This window comes from Cydia splendana, chromosome 6 (genome assembly GCF_910591565.1).
Source record: "Cydia splendana chromosome 6, ilCydSple1.2, whole genome shotgun sequence".
NCBI lineage: Eukaryota > Metazoa > Arthropoda > Insecta > Lepidoptera > Tortricidae > Cydia > Cydia splendana.
In genome coordinates, this window is record NC_085965.1 from 22,279,123 (window position 1) to 22,303,562 (window position 24,440).

Genomic DNA, 24,440 nt, shown 5'->3' on the forward strand with positions numbered 1-24,440 from the left:
TACTTTATGCTTAGACGCACAAATACTCGTAGTTTGGCTTTCGACTTTACAGAACGTTACGGGGCTTTTCTGTCCCAGCATTTCTAGTTAATTGCAAGTAGCTTGAGTGTTGTTACTTTGGGTATGTACCTGCTACTTCGCCACGGTGCACTCACTGCTGCAGTATGGCGCTGAGCTCTGGGGTCGCTGTGCAGAGTGGGAGCGGGTGTTCCGCCTCCAAAAACGCGCAGTGAGGATCATCGCTCGAGTTCCCCACGATACCCATGCTAAGCCTCTTTTTATTAAGCTAGGCATATTAACACTGCCGGCAATAGTCATTCTGCAAGTGGCCGTATATGTGAGAGTGCATCTGGCGTCATTTAAAACATTTAGAATGTTAAGCTTGTACGAAACGCGGAACGCAGATAAAATTGTGGGTATAAGCCGGAAGTTGACCAAGTCATCTAAACTCACTCACGTCATGGGTCCCACTGTCTACAATAAGTTGCCAAAAAACATACTTGATGCTCCAAGCTTGGGCAGCTTTAAATTTCGCTTAAAGCAGTGGCTTATCGAGCAATCCTTTTATAGCTACGACGAATTCATTACGTATAAAGCGCAATAATTATACTGTTTATTATGTTATTGGAATAACTATCATAAGTACCATGTATTTTGGTAAATTACTATAGGTACTAGTACTAAATCATTTATTTATTATTAATGACGTATAAATTGGTTTTATAAATAAATTATTATGATTATTATGATTATTATTATGATTATGATTATCAATATCCAACAAGGATTCCACAAATATACTTAAATTAAATATATATAGTCCGTAGAGATCGCAGAGTAGGGTTGTTTTCTACTTATGCGATGCCGTAGCATCGCATAAGTAGAAAATGCCATGCCACCAATCATCGAACCTCTTTTACCCCAGGTTTAAGTCCCGTGACATCATATGACTTAACTTGATTATGGTGATTAGTGATTACCTAGGGCTAGTTGCTTACACATTAATATGATTTTCTCAGGCACTTCTGAGATCCACAAAATATGTTAGTCAGGTCACCACAGAGTACAAACTAAGAAAGTATTTTTTAAGATTAAGAAAAAGTGTTTAATCAGCCTTTATTTTTTCAGGCAAAGTAGAACCAGGCCTGCCGCCCTTCTCACTGCCGCCATTCAGCGTACCTCACGGCAACGGCACCACGGGGTTCATCGAGATGGTCCAAGAGTTGGGGTCAGCCGTCATCATGCTGCCGATCGTCATGGTGCTCGCCAACATCGCTATCGCTAAGGCTTTCTGTGGGTATCTGTCATCGTCTCATCTATCTCTCTCTTAGCGTCTATCTCGGCCATTCAGCGTACCTCACGACAACGGCACCACGGGGTTCATCGAAGATGGTCCAAGAGTTGGGGTCAGCCGTCATCATGCTGCCGATCGTCATGGTGCTCGCCAACATCGCTATCGCTAAGGCTTTCTGTGGGTATCTCTCATCTATCTCTCTCTTAGCGTCTATCTCGCTCATTCGGCGTTCCTCATGGTAACGGCACCATGAGCTTCATAGAGATGGTGCAAGAGCTAGGCGGTCATCATGCTACCGATCGTCATGGTGCTCGCCTAAATCGCCATCGCTAAGGCTTTCTGTGGGTATCTCTCATCTATCTCTCTCTTAGCGTCTATCTCGCTCATTCGGCGTTCCTCACGGTAACAGCACCACGGGCTTCATCGAGATGGTCCAAGAGTTGGGGTCAGCCATCATCATGCTGCCGATCGTCATGGTGCTCGCCAAAATCGCCATCGCTAAGGCTTTCTGTGGGTATCTCTCATCTATCTCTCTCTTAGCGTCTATCTCGCTCATTCGGCGTTCCTCACGGCAACGGCACCATGACCTTCATAGAGATGGTCCAAGAGCTAGGCGGTCATCATGCTACCGATCGTCATGGTGCTGGCGAACATCGCTATGGCTAAGGCTTTCTGTGGGTATCTCTCATCTATCTCTCTCTTAGCGTCTATCTCGCTCATTCGGCGTTCCTTATGGTAACGGCGCCATGAGCTTCATAGAGATGGTGCAAGAGCTAGGCGGTCATCATGCTACCGATTGTCATGGTGCTGACGAACATCGCTACAACTAAGGCTTTCTGTGGGTATCTCTCATCTATCTCTCTCTTAGCGTCTATCTCGCTCATTCGGCGTTCCTCATGGTAACGGCACCATGAGCTTCATAGAGATGGTGCAAGAGCTAGGCGGTCATCATGCTACCGATTGTCATGGTGCTAGCGAACATCGCTACAACTAAGGCTTTCTGTGGGTATCTCTCATCTATCTCTCTCTTAGCGTCTATCTCGCTCATTCGGCGTTCCTCATGGTAACGGCACCATGAGCTTCATAGAGATGGTGCAAGAGCTAGGCGGTCATCATGCTACCGATCGTCATGGTGCTGGCGAACATCGCTATCGCTAAGGCTTTCTGTGGGTATCACGTTACTGTGGTACACATGACTTAGGTACTAGTCATCAGACATTTAACTAGGCAAGACATTTGTGACTTAACGTTACTTTGTGGGTGATTAGGTATTTGGCGCTAATCACTAACATTGCGTACACTCTGTTAAGTTCACGGAATAGTAGAAAATTTCTCTCTACTTGTAATCTGAATGCACCCTATGTTTTAACAATTATTTCTCGTTTCAGCGTCGGGCGGCCGCGTAGACGCGACGCAAGAAATGCTGACACTAGGCATTTGCAACATGGCGGGGTCTTTCTTACATTCGATGCCCACCACCGGCGCCTTCACGCGCTCCGCTGTCTCGCATTCCAGTGGCGTTCAGACGCCAGCCGCTGGACTTTACTCAGGTGAACAATACTATACCACATTGCAGGCATACACATCAGGTCCAAGATAGAGCGGCTTGGAGAGCACTGGTCAAGAGTGCCAGAATCAGAATCAGATCATTTATTTGCTTTTCACATATAAATACATGCAAATACAGTTATAAAATATATTCTATGCTCTAAGGTACTCCACATCTACACAGTCCTCACGTTCCTTAGAGAATTTTGTCAATTTAATCAAATTGTGCGAATACTTGTGGACACTGTAGGTAAACTAAATTCTACCTTCTCGTTGATCTGTAAAGGCTGCACTGCACGGCTGTAGGAAAATAGCAGACATAGGTACCTACCTTATTGTGTTGTTAGCCAGGTTAAATCCATTAATTAATTGAAATGTTCGAGGTTTATTGATTTATTATAAACTTTATTGTATTTTTCAATCATCTTTTGAACTGATCAAAGAGCATATAATCACTACGTTCTAAGAGAAGGAACTCCATAGTACGTTTTTGTCAAACGGTTGGTTTTGACAGGACTTGACTGATGTATGACTGATGAGCATCTATTCATACCAACATAAAGAAAATTGTTTATAGCACAGATAAAGAAATATATTATCTATATATTTATCTATGGTTTATAGAAAGCAGTGCTGTGAAAAATCGTTAATAGTGAGTTCTCGAAACGATAATAACCGACATGATAGAAAGTAGTGCTATGAAAAATCGATAATAGTGACTTCCTAAACCGATAAAAACCGTCCTAAACTCATTCAATTTTTTTATCTTAGAAAATAAAACACCTGTGAGTTTATTACAAACTTTATTAATTTCTTAAGTTGATACTTGGTATATACAAAAACTCATTTATTATAAATAATAAGTGTTCTAAAATGAATATAAAACTAAAATTAACTACAATTAAGATAACTGAAGCTAAAAATTTTGCGCCCTTGGTAGGGTACCCATCACGCAGGCAGCGTTCCCGCGCTGGATTGCTATGGGCTATGGCCAATCTTTGCGCGAGAAAGCTGCCTGCACCTGTGGCCTCCCTTAGGAATTTACTGAGCACCTTGTGGAGTCCCCGAGCCCCCCTACCCCATGGACCTAGTGTCTCGACGCCAAAGGCTACATATTCGTAGTATGCGCCGAGACAACTATATTTATTCGCCTTGAAGAGTTCTCGGACGTCAGCCGCCGCCCCGGCCTGTTTGCTGGTGGCTAAAATGTAGGACACCGCCAGCGTATCTGCGCAGGTGGCGTCCTACACCAGCGCCCGGCCCATCCGCCAGGGGATCAACAACATCCCGTCGGGGCGTTTGCCGTCGTCCCTTGCGATCTGGGGCTCCAGAGCCGCAGGGACGTCGGCGCTGACGAGCGCTCTCCTCAGGATGTCGTTGAGCGCGGCATGACGGGATAGGCGGCCGGCGCCCGAGGAGCAGGCGAGTCCGTGGTGGCCAAGGCGATCAACAGGGGCCCCACTAGAGGCACAGCTGTGGTCCACACATACATCGGCCCCGACCCGGAGTCCGATATCAATTCTGAGTGTTTGGCTCGATGAAAGTGCCGTTGTTGGGTGATGGATAGGCGTGCAGCCATAAAATTAGTTAAATAAAATAATGTATTTACCAATAAACTATGGTATACATATTTACCAGGGGCCCCCGCACTAGGTGAGACCTGGGCTATAACCGCGAAAATCGAAGTTCGCAAATTGCGGGCATTTTTCTCTGTCACTCTAATTACACCTTTAATGGAGTAAAAGAGAAAAATCCCCGCAATTTGCGAATTACGGTTTTCGCGGTAGCCCCTCTGTATCGCGGGGAACCATTTAAGGCAGGGGCCTTAAATGGCCTAAGGGGCCCAGAATGACCCCACGCTGGCCCATTGTGTACAGGGGTACACAATGGGCCAGCGTGGGCCATTCTGGGGGCCGCATTTATGCGTTAAAGGGAGCAAGTGATATTGCTATCTCATTCTACCGCATGGCTGCGTCCCTTGGACTGGCCGGCGCTGGCCCATTGCGTACAGGGGCCTTTAGATTTGTACAGTATCTGAATTTAGTTACTTAATAGGTATAGCATGCAAGTTACAAAATTACTAAAAATGACACTTAAATATTTGCGTATACATTATAAAATATTACTTAGTATAGCTTCTAGCTGTTTCCACGTAGTTAAGTGATTGAAGAAGAGTGTAGGTAAGCTTTTTGGCCTCAATAACTGATCTGTCTTTGATTTGAGATAACAATGCTTTAGCATGGCACTGTAGGTTGAAGCCTTAAGGTGGTCCCCAAATTGTTTACCGAAGGCGGAGAAGACTTCTGGAACAGGTAGGTTAAAGATTCGGTTTTTGAGAAGCGAGACGTAACAAGTCATGAGTGTAGACGATTTGTGTGTAAGCAAAACGATACTGTGCAAAAATAGCTGCCGAACAGTCAGGCCCATAGCTTCAGCGTAGAGTTCAGAAGTTGGAAATCGAAAGGGTCATTGTCCAGACTCTGGTCACAGCTAGGAGCCTTGCGTGGTCCCTTCCCGACGAAGTGTCAATTGGGGATTTTAGAACGGCAGTGGGGGCTAAGTTGTCCCAGGCCCTTATTGCCTCTCGGGTCTAGGTGGCACATCTGGCAGTTTAGCTAGCCAGGCTTTCTTGGCCTCATCCAAGCACGCGACCTCGCAGTTTGTTATTTTAAGGATTTTACCTGCGAGATCAGACGTGCTATGGATTGAGGACAAGAATGCCGGCAGAGCAATACTCGATATTTTGCGTGTTCCTAAACCGCCAAACCTAATGGGCAAAGAATCTTGGGTCCAAGCCGGTTCATTCAAACGGACATTCAAAATCGATTCCAGTTGTGACTTAAGGAGACTATCGATAGGTTGGACTAAACTAGCGACTTTCCAGATAGCGCAGCAACGGAGCAAGTACGTAAATTTGGGAACCAACAACAACATTTTAAAATAAATAAGGCCGAATGGCTACTAATTTTGACTAAACGATCTGAATCTGATCTAAACTCGAAAAACTTTGAAGTACCTGGGCTGCTAAAGAGGGTTCTACATTTTCGGAAATGTACAATTCACATTTGTCGAAGTTAAGTTTCAGGTCAATGGCGCTAAATTTCTGTATAACTAGGGATAAGTCACGTCGCTCTCCGGATAGCCTGGAAAGAGTAATAATAACGGGAAAAGTTGAAGGCACGACACCTCAGGGCCTTCCTCCTACTAGATGGTGTGCTCAAATTACGGCACCTATGCTATTAAAACTGCACGAGGCCATGCGCTTGGCGGAGAACAGAACCCTATGGAGGCACCTGGTCTTCAACAGAAGGATATGATGTCACGATCCTCAGTATTGAGGGACCGACTGAAGAAGAGGGATAAGTCTGCCAGAACCGTATGTGAGTCTCCGCTGATGGTGCCGTCGTCCAGGTACCAAACATGCAGTATGAACGTGAGACTATGAATAGCTGAATTAATAGCCAGACTTAATATATGGTATATATATATATATATATATATGTGTATATATATATATATATATACATATTTGTTCTTATTGCACAATTTGAATACTGAATGTACAAATATGCTGTACCTATGTTTTTAAACACTGAACTGTACAAAATATATTCTGGTAGAATTTACAAACGGATACACTGTACTCGTTACAAAATCTAACATGTTTGTCTAAAGATTTTTCAAAAACTAATCTTTGAATAAATATATTTAAATAGGATAAGGTAAACACAAATATAACTGTAAAAAGGAAGTAGGAACTAACTGAATTACCGTCACACACTCAACTCAACAGTCGAAATTATATATACCTAGGTCTATTATATACTTTAAGCCGTATCAGCTGTGGGCTGTGTGTGATAGTGTGTGTGTTAATTATTACGCTATGAGCTGATCCTCATTAACCCCTGACGCAGAATGGCTACAGAATCACAATCTCCAAGTTAATACGCATAAAATAAAACTCATTCAGTTAAGACCCTACCAAAACGAACCCATATATCTAACTTTAACCAATATAATAAGTTTATGGCAAAAATAAATTTTTGGTACAAGCTTTTATCGCTGACTGTACTTTTATTCCACGGGCAACTAATACTCATCGAGACAATTCTATAAACCCCAAACACAATTAGGTTTCGTTGTTTTATCACAGAGTTCCTATGGCCACCTCCTGTCTCGCCTTACTTATGTATACAAATTTCCAGCTTCATTGGAAGTCGGGAAGTGGGTCAAATTTAACTTGCAAGATTTGACCCGTATAAACATAGTTACATAGTCTGTACTAAATATGGTCCATCAATGAAAATAGAGTGTATAGAGGCGGATTGTCAAAGTAAATTATGTAGCCACTGTAAATTGACTGCCAATATCTTTCCACAGAAAATTAAAACTGTTAGAACGCCATTTGACTTTGATCCATAAGGCTGATTAAGACGGCGCGCGAAGCGTATGCGATTTTAGCTACATTGCGGACTGTTGGTTAAGTCCAATTCAACCGACCGATCAAAAACCGCAATGTAATGAAACTCGCTCGAGTTCTCGCATCGACTAAATGAGCCCTTTTATTCTTTCACTGATATGTGTAAATTTGTTAAATATTGAAAAACGCCATCTAATCGACTGTAGGCCATCGCTCGAAAAGATTGCACCATACCTTTGGCCTACTCTCGAGTAGATGGTGTTAATAAGTTTACACATATCAAATACTATTACTTATTCTGTAATATCAGTGAAAGAATAATGATCAAAGTCATATGGCGTTCTAACAGGTTTAATCTTCTGTCGAAAGATGGCAGTAAATGTAGGTACTGTAAGTAGCTACATAATTTACCATGACAGTAACTCTCTATTTAAAATTCTCTTTGATACCATGTTTCAAAGATGGATTTAAAAACAATTTATCTGGTTAAAGTCCTAAGCTACCTATTAGGCAGACTCTTAATAAAGTAAACTCGATTTCACTTTCATGAGCTTCTTCAGCAATTCTTTCTTCGTTGTATTGTAATCTGTAACAAGTAAAATTAATTTAAATGAAACTCCGTAGAAATCTTTGGTCTCTTAAATGCATTCGTACAATGCAAACATAAGTACATCCGCGGAAAAATTAAAAGATGTATGAGAACCTTTTACCAAGTGGATGAAATTAGGCTTGTTTTAAGCAATGGTATGTATGCAGGCAGAGATTAAAAAGTATTATTTGGTACTATTCCGCCGTATACATCCTTTAAAATGAAGATGAGATAATAATATACTGTGCGTAAATATTAACCAATAACTTTGGAATTAATGTTTCAAACTGCTGAGAGATAAACATATTTTTTTAATACGAGTAACAATACCATATTCACTTACCTAGTCTTTTGATTTGCTCGCTGCGTAAACTAGAGCAGCGGTCGGCAACCTTTTAGCAGCCAAGGGCCACATAGTAGTTAAGGAAGTAGACGCGGGCCGCACTTTTGTTAATATGTGTGACTTTAATCAGACATTGTTGTTTGACAATATTACATACAAAATAGCCAGGGGGGCTCGCGGGCCGCTTGTTGCCGACCGCTGAACTAGAGAATCCCTAGATCCGCCAGGTTGTTTGTCAGCAAAGCGGGGGCGTTTCGCTGGTATTGCCGCTGAAATCAAATAATCCGCATAATTATAGAGGTACTAGCTGCTCGCCTCTTTATTAGTAGTATTAGTACCTACCTACTTAAAAATGGAGACCTATAAGCTCTAGAAACCACGGACCGGAAGACGCAGCGTGGGAAGGCCCTCTACAAGATGGAGTTGTATGGGGTCGGCGCGTGACCGGCCGCTGTGGAGATCGTTGAGGGAGTTCTTTGGCCATCAGTGGACGTCTTTCGGCTGATATGATGGTTATGATGATGATGAAGCTTTCGGAAACCCGTCGCGCGAGTGACTAAAAATACGTAAATGCTCTACCCATCCATGCAGTATCATACCATGACCGTGCTGTCGTGAACGTATCAAGCATGGAATGTAAGTTAGTAATAAATAAGAGCTCGTCAACATAGGTAGAGTTTTTTTGATACTCCTACAGTCAGCAGCAGATGTTGCTAAGCGGACGAGGTGTTCAAAATTACCTTGATACCATCTTGATACGCACTTATTCTCTTAACAATAAAAGTCGCGTTAAGATCATTTTGAACACCTGGCCCTTATAGTAAATAACCTTATAATCGGTCAAGTCCTATAAATTAAATACCTTTGTACTTAAATTACATACTTCACTGCAGGCTTCACTATTATACGGACTCTACTTGTCTGGTCTAATGTATGGTTTTAAACCATAACCATTTCTTGTTCGGTGGACAAGTCGCATGCTCAATAGGCAATAGCATTAATTGAGCCAATAACATTTTTTTTTCTCAATTCTATACGCTTACCTTTATCCGGTCGAATGCTTATTCCAGATTTCAGACAAGCTTGGCCTGTACTCGTAGATGCAGTAGCTGAAGTTTGTGCTGGAACATTTCACACGTTAAAATAAATTTTAAAAATAAATTACAAACATAGGTACCAACATAAAACATTAATAGTTAGTACCTTCACTTATTTTTATTTGTCAGTCGTAGTTAGCTGTTAACCAAGCAGGTAAGACTTAGACCGTTTAAATACCTTACTTTGAACTTCTTATCTGTTTTATACCGATCTATGTTTTACCTAGTAATAGCTGATACTAATGACCTGCTTGAAGACATGCATATCGGCGTCCGCGTGAGAGCAAATCTCGCATACTACCGAATACCTAGTAGGTAAAGAATCCTCAAGTAAACTATTAAAGAGCATGCGAAGACCATCCCCGTATAAATCCTTAAGCGGACGCACACATTTAACCGGTTTCGATGAAACTTGCATGGGGTATGAACTTTAAGATGTTTTGCCCCGTTTCTTAATTCCCAATTATACCACACTCGTAGTTCGTACCTATCAATAAGCGAGATTATCATACTAATACGTACACGTACATTAGAACGTTAGTGATAAACCGGTTTTGATAAAACTTCCACTGAATAACCTACTAAGTTGAGATAAATGTACCTATGCCAAAAATATTTAATAGAAAAAAACCGACTTCTCAAAACAGTCTGAAATGCCATATATGAATGACGACTGGTCTGGCCTAGTGGGTAGTGACCCTGCATATGAAGCCGATGGTCCCGGGTTCGAATCCTGGTAAGGGCATTTATTTGTATGATGATACAGATATTTGTTCCTGAGTCATGGTTGTTTTCTATGTATTTAAGTATTTATATATTATTTATATCGTTGTCTGAGTACCCACAACACAAGCTTTCTTGAGCTTACCGTGGGGCTTATTCAATTTGTGTAAAAATGTCCTATATATATTTTTTTTATATATATGTAAATTATTGGCTGGCATTTAACTGATCACAGTGATCACCATATATAGTAATCCACTTCGTCACCTTTTCCTAGTAGCATTTCGTTTCTGTAAGGGTCGCAGTTCTTACCTAACCTAATATTAACCTTACCCACTTTTATACTCGTAGTAGCATTTCGTTTCTCTAAGAAGCGCTATATAGTGGCCGAGCGGTAAGAGCGTGCGATTTGCAATCCGAAGGTTCGCGGGTTCAAACTCGGCTCGTACCTACCAATGAGTTTTTCGGAACTTATGTACGAAATATCATTTGATATTTACCAGTCGCTTTTAGGTGAAGGAAAAAATCGTACTAATCCCAATAAGGCCTCGTTTACCCTCTGAGTTGGAATGGAAGTACAAATGGCAGTCGCTTTCGTAAAAACTAGTGCCTACGCCAATTCTTGGGATTCGTTGCCAAGCGGACCCCAGGCTCCCATGAGCCGTGGCAAAATTCCGGGACAACGCGAGGAAGATGATGATGATGATAATGATGATTTCGTTTCTCTAAGGGCCACAGTTTTATCCTACCTAACCTAACCCACAAAATCGAAATCGCCAAATGTGTACTATGCGTCGTTCAAGAGTTCTGTTCTGATAATCATCAGCAGTTCCACTTCATCAAATGTGACAGTTTTTAATGTAAATGCTTGATTTTTTGATTAAAATACATAAATCTCTGTACGTATGCCTTTAAAATTTGAGGAGTTCTCTCGATTCCTCATGGATCCCATGTTCAGAACTCGAGCTTGACATAAATGTGGCTTAAAAACGTGAGCTATGCGTCGTTGAAGAGTTCCGTTCTTGGCCATCATCAGTTCTACTTCATCAATTGTCACTTTTTTCAATGTAAATGCTTGATTTGTTGATAAAAACACAAAAATCACTATATGTATGCCTTTAATTAAAGATTTGAGGAGTTCCCTCGATTCCTCATGGATCCCATCATCAGTAGGTACCTACTCGAGCTTAACAAAAATGTGGCTTAAAACCTTAACTTGCTTAATAGTAATTTCGAAGACCTATCGAATGATGTGCTTATGTTGATATTTCTCAAGAAAAAAACAATTTTAGTTTCATACGACGACGACCGGTCTGGCCTAGTAAGTAGTGACCCTGCCTGTGAAACCGATCGGATCCCGGTAAGGGCATTGTATGATGAACACAAATATTTGTTCCTGAGTCATGGGTGTTTTCTATGTATATAAGTATGTATTTATCTGTATAAGTATGTAATGTATATCGTCGCCTAGCACCCATAGTACAAGCTTTGCTTAGTTTTGGGCTAGGTTGATCTGTGTAAGATGTCCCCTAATATTTATTATTTATTTATTTACCTACCCATGGAGTATATTTTAAACTACGTACCGAAGCGTAAAGTAAGTACATCAACACCAATTAATTAACGTCCATTAATGGACGGCTGGCAGTCCTCAAGTATGAGTTTCTCCAGAAACTTCCTACCTCGCACAGACAAACTGTCGAATGAACTGCCGCGTGCGGTATTTCCGGACCGTTTCGACCTTCAAACCTTCAAGAAAAGAGGCCAGCATCAAAATTAGGAAATTACAACCCCTACGGTGTTGCGACTGTAATGTAATAATAAAATACCCTTATACTTATCTTATAGTTTTGGAGTAAAATTAAATAAATAAATATTGGGGACATCTTACACAGATCAACCTAGCCCCAAACTAAGCAAAGCTTGTACTATGGGTGCTAGGCGACGATATACATACTTATATAGATAAATACATACTTATATACATAGAAAACACCCATGACTCAGGAACAAATATTAGTGTTCATCACACAAATAAATGCCCTTACTGGGATTCGAACCCAGGACCATCGGCTTCGCAGGCAGGGTCACTACCCACTAGGCCAGACCGGTCGTCTGTTAACAATTACTGCATAAGTGCATTACTGTTAATTACTGTATAAGTGTTTCTTTTTTTGCTATTTTGGCCACGGAACCCTAAAAACGTTCACAAATCGGACTATCGGTTTCGAAGAGAAACGTGGACAAACTACTTGAGATCTGTGTGAAAACTAAAATACTTTTACCTAAAAGCAAAACTAGCATAATTACCATTTTCACTGTTTGATGTTGACAGAGGTACTCTGGCATGTGAAGATCTGATCTGAATCTGGTTTGCAGCTGAAATTTAAATTATTGTAAAAGAAATAAGGTAGAAGTACTAGTGCTTGACGCTGCACTAGTATTCGACATGGGCACTTTATGTCAAAGTAATATAGGTTAAATTTGAACAGCGAAGATTTTTCTGTATTCAAATTTAATCCTTGTCACTTTGACATAAAGTGCCCATGTCGAATACTAGTGCAGCGTCGAGCACTAGTACTTCTACCTTAATTTAACATTTTTAGATTAAGTACTATTAGGTATAACTCCATACGCCGTGCACCGCAATAACGCGGTTGGGAGCGGCAATTTATCTAGAAAAAAAAAAAGATCTTCATGGACTTTCCATGTGCGTCGGTAATCGCTTATTTACAGGTGATTCGTGTCCTCGTTTGCCTCCTATATAACTTATATAGAAAAGCCTATGTTTATTTTAATATCCTTATATCTTATAGTTCTTGAGTAAAATGGCTGTGATCTACGGACGGACGGACGGTTGGACTGACCGACGGACATGACGAAACTATAACGGTTTCATTTTTGCCATTTTGGCTACGGACGGAACCCTGAAAACGATCACAATTCGGACTAACCAATTCGAAGAGAAACGTGGGTAAACTGAGGGCCTCTCGCGAAACACGTTCGCCGTGTTACTTCTCTGTCGCACATACGTACGAATTTACAAGTGCGACAGAGAGGCAACACGTCGAACGTGGTTCGCGGTAGGCCCTCTGAAGTCTGTGTGAAAATACTTTTAAAGATAACTAGCATATAATACCATTTACCTACACTGTTCGATGTCGATGGTCTGGCACGTAAAGGTTTGCAGCTGAAATTTAAAATTCTGGTGAAAAAATATTTTAATATTTTTAACATTAGGACATGATGTCACGATCCTCAGCATTGAGGGAACGACTCATGATGATGATGATGATGAGATGATCTATTTTTTATGGGTAATCAAATATACCTACTGTTACTGTCTGTCTTTCGGGGCTCCCTGAGGATGGGGGCCCTGGGCACGAGCCCCGTGTGCCCTTATGGGAAAGACGTACTGACTTATATATTAAACCACTTATTCATAAAACTTAGCATCTACCTTTGTTAAATTTGTCCCTTTCTAACAAACACAAATGACAAAATGACGGATAAAGATAATCGATTATCAAGGGCTTAAAAGCGTTTATGAATAATGTCATAAGAATACTGTTGTTGAAATTGAAATAAGTACCTTCAATTCAATCTCTCATAGCATAGCATACTTAGTACCTATTGATTGAAGTTTCTTGTTAGATGGACATTGTTTCCATCAAAAAATAGGTAGGTAATACTAATAAGTAATTACAAATAATGAAATAGCTGTAAGTACCTACTCTGGACTGGAATAACCGTGATGTGCACAAAAACAGGCCAATTCGAACATACACTGAAATCAGAATAATAATTTATTTTAATCATCATCATGCATTCATTGTTAAATTTAGTCATCGTGCGTCTTGCCCGCACCAATACATGTACGGAAAAGTACGATATTTGAATGACATTAGTTAGATGTCATTATGATCCAACCTCACAAACACCCAATTATATGACAAATTGTTTACATCAGTACCTATATAAGGTACTCAGTAAAATTCCTCCTCCTTAGAAGGTAGGTAGTGTATGCCGTTTATACATGTTTTAGGGTTCCGTACCCAAAGGTTAAAAGCGGGACCCTAATATTACTAAGACTCCGCTGTCCGTCCGTCTGTCTGTCTGTCTATCACCAGGCTGTAACTCATGAACCGTGATAGCTAGACAGTTGAAATTTTCAAAGATGATGTATTTCTGTTGCCGCTATAACAAGGAATACTAAAAACAAAATAAAATAAATATTTAGTGGGGCTCCCTTATAACAAACGTGATTTTTTTGCCGTTTTTTGCATATGGGCACGGAACCCTTCGTGCGCGAGTCCGACTTGCCCTTGGCCGGTTTTTTAAATGATATTTGTATTTATTAAAAGACATTATTATTATTGAATTTATTATGGAATTGCTATTGAATTAATTTGCTGTGTTTATAATTTGTATTAAATGTTTTTATTTTTTATGTAAGTAAATTGATGTGACTAGTATGTAATCGCTTTGGTAGGTGTACCCTTGTTTTGCCGACAAACTTTTCATCGAATATTATTTCATCGACAACGATTCATCGAAACGTTATTACTAGTAATATTGTTTGGCGTTATTTTGTTTCATATACTATTTATTTCAATTTTTCTTACTGCGTAGAAATATTATTCAACGAATATTACTTGATCGATACTTCGTTTCAAATTATTTTAATTGGCACAACTACTAAACATTGCAATTCATTTGTTCGACGTATTACTTTAATACATTTTTATATGTCGTACTACACATTTATACATTTTTCTGTTGTAAGAATTTTAGATTTAGGTTAGGTTAGAACTGCGACACCACACAGAAACGATCGGCTATCAAAGTCGGTTTAGGTTAGGTTAGAACTGCGACCCCACACAGAAATGAACGGCTATCAAAGTCGGTTTAGGTTAGGTTACAACTGCGACCCCACACAGAAACGAACGGCTTTCAAAGTAGGTTTAGGTTAGGTTAGAACTGCGACCCCACACAGAAACGAACGGCTTTTAAAGTAGGTTTAGGTTAGGTTAGAATTGCGACCCCACACAGAAACGAACGGCTTTCAAAGTAGGTTTAGGTTAGGTTAGAACTGCGACCTCACACAGAAACAACAGCTTTCAAAGTAAGTTTAGGTAAGGTTAGAACTGCGATCCCACACAGAAACGAACGGCTTTCAAAGTAGGTTTAGGTTAGGTTAGAACTGCGACCTCACACAGAAACAACAGCTTTCAAAGTAGGTTTAGGTAAGGTTAGAACTGCGATCCCACACAGAAACGAACGGCTTTCAAAGTAGGTTTAGGTTAGGTTAGAACTGCGACCCCACACAGAAACGAACGGCTTTTAAAGTAGGTTTAGGTTAGGTTAGAATTGCGACCCCACACAGAAACGAACGGCTTTCAAAGTAGGTTTAGGTTAGGTTAGAACTGCGACCCCACACAGAAACAAACGGCTTTCAAAGTAGGTTTAGGTTAGGTTAGAACTGCGACCCCACACAGAAACAAACGGCTTTCAAAGTAGGTTTAGGTTAGGTTAGAACTGCGACCCCACACAGAAACAAACGGCTTTCAAAGTAGGTTTAGGTTAGGTTAGAACTGCGACCCTACACAGAAATGAACGGCTTAGTAAGTAAAATTATTGTTACCAACCTATTTATAATTGTAAAATTATATCTTCAAAATTAGAGCACATAGCTATCTATTATCGCGCAGAGTGAGCCGACTGACGTGATTGCGTTTAGTCTCGATAACGAAATATTACAAATTGAAATAATTTTACGCGTATTAAATTTTATTAAATACAATCCAAAAAGAAATAAGAAAACCCGTAAAGAAATACCACGATATAAACTATATACAAAATAACTCAAGTACCAATTAAAAGTCCCCGATTTAAATTTACTAGTATCGATTCTTCGACGCAATAACTTGTCGATGAAATGAAAATACTTGAAACGTTGTCTTCGAAATAACATTCGATGAAATGTCTGTCGGCAATTCAAGGGTAAACCCGCTTTGGTATAACACTGTAATGCTTATATATGCTGAAATAAATGAAATGAAAAAATAAATGAAATGAAATGAAATGAAATAATATTAGGTCTTGGTACAAAGTTTGTTTGGGGTTAGCTGGATGAAGGGATAACTTCATCTTTATAATTTAAAATGTATCTGTTGCTGTGCTGGACTGTTTTAAACTTACCTACGATAAAATGTTTATTACTTACCTAATCACTTAGTGCTACTTGCACCATACCACTAACCCGGGGTTAACCGGTTAAACCATTAACCTAGTGTCAAATTGTACTGGTAACCATGGTTACTCTAGGTTGAATCAGTTAACCCCGGGTTAGTGAATGGTGCAAGTGGCCCTGTGGGCTACAACTAAGGCTAATTACCTACTAATTATGGCTAATAGAAAGTTACCTCGTCTACTTGCAGCATGTTGAGGAAATTCTCATAATAAATGGTATTCCGACAGTGCATGGAGGTGCGGAAAGATTTAACTTTGGATAGGCTCTTTTTAGGGTTTTGTAGTCACTTAGAAACCCTTATAGTTTCGCCATGTCTGTCTGTCCGAGGCTTTGCTCCGTGATCGTTAGTGTTAGAAAGCTGCAATTTGGCATGGGTACATATATCATGCATTGCGGCAGCGATAAATTAAAAACTATAAAAAAATTTTTTGTTCCAATAGCGTGGGGTACCGTTGGATAGGTCTTTCAAAACGAATAAGGAGACCCTTTTTTGATATAGTAATTTTTTCGGAAATAATCGCTCCAAAAGAAAAAAAATATGTGCCACCCCTCTATCTTTTGAACCATGGGTCCAAAAAGTATGACAAAAATCGTGAAACAAAAGCTTAATAAATAATTTCAATGAAAACTATAGCAAACATCATGATCGGTCCAGTCGTTTTTGAGTTATTGCTAAAAATCTCCTTTTTCTTAGTAAAAAGACGCACAAAGCGCTGCAAATAGGTACTCCCTGTAATTTATAATGTACCTACATGATACTTACGAATATCCCCCGTTTGGCCTATTTTGACAGAATCGTAACTACGAAACTCTACACTGAGCAATTGAGCATGGCTCGACATGTAGCTTATTTTCTGTCTTGCCAAAGTCTCTCCGTTCAAAATGATCGCCACAAACGTGACGAATCTTCTGCAACTTTTCTATGGATAAATGAACGAGATCTTCTTTTCCAGTCTAGCTTATCTAACCCAAGTTATACACCTGTAAGCAAAGTGGTTTTGGCTTCCTTTTCATTGTGTACTGTAAACATAATATTGAGGGACACAAATGATGCAAATTAAAATAAGTATTGCAAACATAAGAGGAAGATAGTAGTAGTAAGTATGTGCTTTAAAGTGATTGCGACATTTGGGTTCATGCAGGACTACTTTCAGATAACAAAAATATGAAATTGAATAACACGTAAGCTTAAGTAATAAAAGGTCATATTTGAAAAAGAAATGGAGATTATAGAGATTCGATGATGATAAACAACGTGCGTTGTGTCGGTCTAATAAGTACCCTGTGCCCTAACTATTAGAAGAGACTTACAGGTAGCAAACATAGCAAATTCAAATAATACACTGCATAAGTAGCAAATAACATTTTTAGGAATTTATAAATTGAAATAGACGTCATCTTTGAATGCCTGGAAAGTATTTGACCAACAACTTTGATAACTAGAGACTGATGACCCCACAGTCAAACTCATTGTTGAGTTTTGCTGGGCTATGACTATTTTTAAGAATACCTCTGTATTTTATTAAATAAATAAATAAATAACATTTAGGGCGAGCAATACGTGCTTGTTCCTCCTATTACGGAGTGGCGGAGACCGGATTCGAACCGGCGTCTCGGTCGGTCTTTAGCTTGTTACGCGGCTGATAAATCAAAATGTTTAATAAAATAATTTGATTTGTTCCCTGGTAGTTGTATTTCGGAACTTGTAGACTTACCGCTGTTCATCCTTGAGAAATTTGGCAAAGAATCCTCCTCGAGTGATTTCTCAGACACCGCATATTTCACAATATCGGTTTTTGCCGGCCATTGTACTATTTTACAACAGTAGGTACGGGTTTCTGTTTCAAATCACCACAAAACTCAGGAGAAGCAAACTCAACTTTAGAACACTGTTATTATTTTGCAAAATTTGCACACGAATTATGTAAATTTTGTATTTCAAAATGGTTGCCGCTCGTATACGTATAATGTCAAGTTGGCATTTCAACAGTGCTGCCGCCAATGCCACGCCGCTGAACTAATTATGACAAATATCTTTGCTATACGTTTGTTCGTAGTAAGAGAGTTTCTCGCCACTGGAACTGATTACTGAAATGAGTGAATGATTTGAGCGAAACATGTTTTTTTCATTTCATTCACTTTGATGTAGGTATTGCCATATATTGATGTTTACCCTACTTTGTTCCAAAAAATTGAATACCTATTCAACAGTAGAATCAAACAGTAGATTCGGAAAATGAATTAGATTTCTACTAGACTTCAACAAGTTACGATACGGATAATTTAAAGATATTTGTAAGATAGATATGTCTAATTTGACGTTTCCGCGATTCTGGAGGTCCTTTTGAACGATTTCGACAAGTTATGACTTAGATATCCAAGCCACATCTAGTCGATATCTAATGTAGATCTAGTTGATCTCTAAATCGTCTCAAGATCTTGTGATTATCTCGAAATCCGAATAGGCCTGTAAATCAGTGTGATGAACATTTCAGCTGTAATCGTGCTGATGGCGCTGCGATTCATGACATACTACTTCAAGTTCATTCCAAAAGCCTGTCTCTCGTCGGTACTCATCTGCGCCGTCATTTTCATGGTATGTAACGATTTCAGAACACATTTTTTATGTAAGTAACTGAATTTTGATAATATAGGTACACATGTATTTTTGATGAGTTATGTATAAAATTGTATTTAATAGAATTATAATAGTTATTTACGATACAAGTGCGGAAAAGAGGAAATTCGAAACGAGTGGCGATATATTAAAACACGACCGAGCGGAGTGAGAGTGTTTTAAATCGACACGAGTTGCGAATTACCTATTCGCACGTGTATCGTACAACGTTTTACAGTACATATGGCCCTTTAAACTTTTGTACTGTAAAATATTTTATTGAATACTCACAAAATAAATAAATATTTTTCTATAGTAATTCGATATATAGGGGTCATCCATTAATTACGTCACACGTTTAGGGGGAGGGAGGGGGTCAAGAAAATGTGACATATTGTGACATGGGGGATGGGGGAGACACAAACTTTGTGACGTCACTTTAACTTCATCAGTAACCGAATTTTTTTTTTTTAATTTTTTTTTTCGCTGTACATTTAAATAACAAGTTTTTAAAACGATAATCGTTTTTATTCTTTTAATTTTCTTTCCTAAGCACTTTTGGGTTATAAAATTACTAATTTTATATCGTCAAAAATATTTTGATAAAATATTAATAATACTTAGGTACTTACTTACTTCGATTTGGCGATTTCGTAGAAAAAATGTGACGTCAAATGTGACCAAATGTGACAAGGGGGGGGGGGGGGGGGAGGGGTCAAAAAACCTAGAAATTCGTGTGACGTAATTAATGGATGACCCCATTATAGGTAGGTACTTTATTTACATACTTATCAATAATTCAGAAACTAAGCACGTATATTTATTAGGTACTGAGTTATGGATTTTTTTACTTAAAACAAAAAACTGGGAGTGATCCTAGGACCACTAATTTCGCAGGCAGCTGACGTAAGGAGAAGTGGTGCATAATGTTAACCTTTACCAGTCATATGGGTAGACTTGGTAAACTGATAATATCTGTCAAAATTATATTCTTAATGTTTCTTCGCAGATTGACTATGGTACCGTGTTGCGTCTATGGCGCACATGTCGCTCGGAGCTGGCGGTGCTGCTGCTGACATTTGTGGTGTGCATCGTGGACAGCGTAGAGCGTGCTGTACTAGTTGGCGTGTTGGCCGCCACCGCCGTCCTGCTGCGCGGGGTCATGCGGCCCGCGATTCATCGGCACACTGTGCAGGTCATTCAATACCCTCTAGCGACAACATGTTGCACATGAGATTCTTTCATGGCAGAGATATGATCAAAATTAATAAATAAGCTCATTTTAAATAGTTGTTAAGAGTTTTACATAACATAGAAAACGCCAATCTAAACCATAATAATGTATGGAAATATTCACGTGACTTTTCGTAGCATCTGTCATCCCGATACATTTTTTTTCTGTTCGCTTGGCGTTTGTTGATGTACGATTGTCATCTTGACTAGGCCCCCTGTAAGTGTAAACCACAGATGTCGTCTAACAACTTTATTTTACAGGTGGGTGGCATAGAAGCGACGCGCGTGCGACCTACACTGGCGCTGATATTCCTGAACGTGGAATACGTTACGGCCCGCATGACAGCGGCTGCGCGGACGCGGCCTAACGCGCCGCTGTTGCTGGACTGTAGCGCGTTGTCGCTCATCGATGACGCCTCACGACAGGTAAACTTACAAATTGAAATAATAAAATGTTTTATTTTTATAATAAAACTTCTAACAACCAAACTTCAGTACAATTATCTTTACCAACTCTGCCTTTATTATATGAGCTGCCTACAGCTGGGCGTAGATCTCAAATCATTACATTTACACACAGTACAGTACAGTCATTTCCACTTTGAGTGACCATGATATTCTCATCAAGAAACTATAAAAATCGTGCTAACACAATTTAGACTATCATGATTCTAGAAAACTAGAATTGCGAACGCGCCTTATAGATTAGAATAGCAAAAGCTCACGACCATTTTTCATTCTGCAGGCGTTGGAGCGTTTAGTCAAAAAGTTCAAGAGCGTTGATCAGAAACTGATCGCGTACAACGCGTCTCCGGAGGTATTAAATAATCTCCAACGAGTTGAAGGTTTAGATCAACGAGCATTAAGTGCTACCACTGCCATGGAGGCGCTAACAGCTGTTTCTGAAACAAACGAACACATTGTGGAGACCACGGCGCTGCTGAAAACTTAGCTGATTGAATGGATATTTAATGAACGAAGGTAGCATTCCGAAGTGTTCTATGTGATAGCTTCAAGCTTCTGTAATAAAACCTTTGATATGATGATATTTTATATGATGAAAATGCGAGTTTAAAAAGTTTTATGTATGAAGTGTGCTGTGATTTTTTTTAGACTAATATTATATTACCTAATCTTATGAAAATCTCAGTATTATACAACTGAGTGTTAATACAGCTAATATTAACAAGTATGATAATAGTTGTATGTAACATGCCTAAAAAGTAAATATGTATGATATATTTTTAAGATGTGAAGGGTTGTGCGTAAAGTTAGTGAAACTTATTTTTTAACCGTTATACTTATAGTGTTGTAAAACTTGTAAATACATAGTACATATACATATTAATATAGTGTCCACACTGTTAGAAGTAATTAAGATAATAACTACGTATTTAGGAATAGTTAATAACATTTTTAACTGCTCTAAGCCTTTTTTGAACCCAATACAAAATAAAAACTTTTATACGATTTTAATTTACTTGGAAATCCTTTTTAAGCGGTCTGTAGATGCGACAATTTTACCGTAATTAATCAGTCAATAAATAAGGACGTTAGTTAAAATTACGTAATATTTTTCTTTCCTTCTAAGTACTACTTAAACTACAGCTTCGTTCCGTCTCAGTCTCTGTTGCTGCCAATTTATTTCGTAGTGATTTTCCCAAACATTATTTTTGCATCTCTTTCCATAATGTAGCAAACGACAGTAACGCAACCACACTACGCAAACCCAAGCCATCATTTGCAGGGGGTGTCAGTCAAGTTAAAAATCGGTAGGTACCGACCGTTTTTTGTTCTTTATTTTGTTAATAATGTGAACTCACCAAAGTAAGATTTTTTTTTTCAAAATTTGGAATTATAAAACCAACTGAAAAAGAAAACAAAGGAAAAAGTAACTTTTAGATATTTTTGAGTATAGTTTTCATGCAAGGGGTCGGTTTATATTTAGTGTGGTATAAATACATACACATATATTCAACAATAGGGGATATTACTGCAATGTTCTGCCGCCAGAGTGCAGCACTACCGACTCTAGTAAATTCATAAACTACATACTGTGCCTTAACCCTTTAATTCGCAATGTTGAGTATGCTTAACATTAGAATCAAAAAAATATTGCAACGTAATTTTCACTTAAACTCAGTACTTTTTTTAATAAAATGATAGTTTAAAACCTAACCCATCTTCGACGAGTGAGATTATTGCCCAGGCGCACGTATTTTGACAAATAATGGCAAAATGGTGCCACGACAGCAATTGACCTCAGGACGCAAGTTAATTAAAAAATATTTATACCTGTAATGTCGATTGAAATACTATTACAATGTGTTCTTGAGGGTGTGTGCTTTGTGTTTTTATGTTTTTATAACACAATAGAAGCCTAACTAACACAGGACTGGGTTACCATTATGCGTGTTGAGAATGCTCAACATTGCGAGATTCTTAGAAATATACTTAGTGTAACGCATGTTGAGCATTCTTAACACTGCGACGCTATGAATAAAGTACATTCTTGTTAGGCTGTTAAGTAATTTTACCAGTGCGAAGATAAGGTTAATATAAGGGAAGATGCAACATCCACGACTTGATGAATTCAAAGGTGGTGGACCGTTTTGCAGCGAGCTCTTCCCATCCCAACGTACAGGATCGATATCACACACGTTTAGGTGACGCTTGAGCATGTCCGCCGTGCTTCAGCTTGCCCTCTGCTAATTCTGAGTAGAATATAGCTTTAGGCAGTCGGCGATCGTCCATCCGAAAAACATGCCCACACCACCTGAGCTGACGCTGCATCAATAGTGCCTCCATGCCGTACATCCCGGAACGACGCAGAACCTCAGAGTTTGGAATACGGTCCTGCCATTTAATTCTGAGTACCTATACATTAGACATCTTAGGTGGTGCGTGTCTAGTCTTTTGATATCTGGCTTGTACAGGTATCGTGTCTCTGCGCCATACAGGACTGGGATTATTACGGCCTTATAGATGCTTATCTTAGTCTCAAACTTGATATCATGGGAGCGGCTTTGGCGATTTATTGCATCAACGTAGCTTTGGAGATGCGACATACTGCCAGACATAAGGCATACGTTGTCAGCGTAGAGTATCTCTAATATGGAGACTCGTTGCACTTTAGACTTCGCCCTGAACCTTTAAGACACCTTTCTCAGGCCCCTCACATTTGGTTGTCTCCACTGAGAAGCATGTATATGGCAAATAGTGTGGGTGCCATGACACATCCCTGCTTCACTCCGCTTGTAACCTGGATCTCCTCAAAGAGTTCGTTTTCCTGTTGAACCTGCGCTTTCATACCATCGTGGAATTGGCGAATGAGGTTTACGAACTTCTTTGGATATCCAGATTTTATAGATAAAAGTAAATAATGTCTGGTTGTTGTATCGGCGACAAGCAGGAGCTACTGAAAAGACTATGCTACTGAATAAATTAAGACTACAACACAACTAGCAATGGAGCTGCTAAAAAGAAACTAGAAAAGTGCGAGGCGGACTCGCCCACCGAGGGTTCCGTACTTTTTAGTATTTGTTGTTACAGCGGCAACAGAAATACATCATCTGCGAAATTTTCAACTGTGTAGCTGTTAGCTACCACGGTTCATGACTTTCATGAGATACAGCCTGGTGACAGACTGTGGTGGAGTCTTAGTAATAGGGTTCCGTTTTTACCCTTTGGGTATGGAAACCTAAAAACAGGGCTGGTCCCTGTTTTTTTTAGAAGCTTCAAGTTCCAAGACCTCCACATCTTGTAGTTCAGTATATAAAATCAGTGTACACCTTGAACGTATTGCAAAATAGGATACACGAACATATTCAAAATTGATATTATGTCTCGCCTAGTAGCAAAAACAAATGGTTTCTACTCTTTTCATGACGCTCAATAGAAACTTTTTGTTAAAAACTATAATTTTTTTATTTCTTCATTATCTTTAAATCATGCGCAATGTTGAGAGTACTCAACATTGGTTGCCAATGGTAATATTGTGAAAGTTGGGCAATGTTGAGTATTCTTAACATATGTTTTCTAGAAGATCATATACAAAATATTTTTTTTATTATTTTTCTGTACTTTATATTACCCCTAAGAACTCATTTATGTGCTTAAAAGCAGAAAAAATTAGAATTTTTTTTTTGAGCATTAAAGGGTTAAACTGTTTTTTGACAAGTTTTCACAGACAATAAAATATGACATTGATGCATCCAGGGGCCCTACCGTGAAAATCGAACGATAGAGCGCCATCCGCACGTAAATTAGTTCGAACGAACCAACTGAAGCCTACCGGGAAACTCTTTCGTTTTGGCTTACGTC

The 24,440-nt window shown here is 39.3% G+C and overlaps 1 protein-coding gene and 1 long non-coding RNA gene across 2 annotated transcripts in view; one reads left to right on the top strand and one right to left on the bottom strand.

Annotated features, from left to right (window-relative positions):
* LOC134791672 (sodium-independent sulfate anion transporter-like) overlaps window positions 1–21,493 on the top strand; it is a 28,451-nt gene extending 6,958 nt beyond the window's left edge. The window contains exons 5-10 of the mRNA XM_063762758.1: window positions 1,129–1,293; window positions 2,683–2,844; window positions 18,763–18,863; window positions 19,894–20,079; window positions 20,379–20,543; window positions 20,863–21,493. Coding sequence (XP_063618828.1) covers window positions 1,129–1,293; window positions 2,683–2,844; window positions 18,763–18,863; window positions 19,894–20,079; window positions 20,379–20,543; window positions 20,863–21,069 — 986 coding nt within the window. The 3' untranslated portion in view covers window positions 21,070–21,493. The remainder of the gene's footprint in view (window positions 1–1,128; window positions 1,294–2,682; window positions 2,845–18,762; window positions 18,864–19,893; window positions 20,080–20,378; window positions 20,544–20,862) is intronic.
* On the bottom strand, window positions 8,359–12,617 carry LOC134791915 (uncharacterized). Its single transcript, XR_010144367.1, has 3 exons — window positions 12,325–12,617; window positions 9,238–9,315; window positions 8,359–8,463 (listed from the first exon to the last, which is right to left on the bottom strand). It is a non-coding gene; the product is annotated as an uncharacterized LOC134791915 (long non-coding RNA).
* Window positions 21,494–24,440: the final 2,947 nt, after the last annotated feature.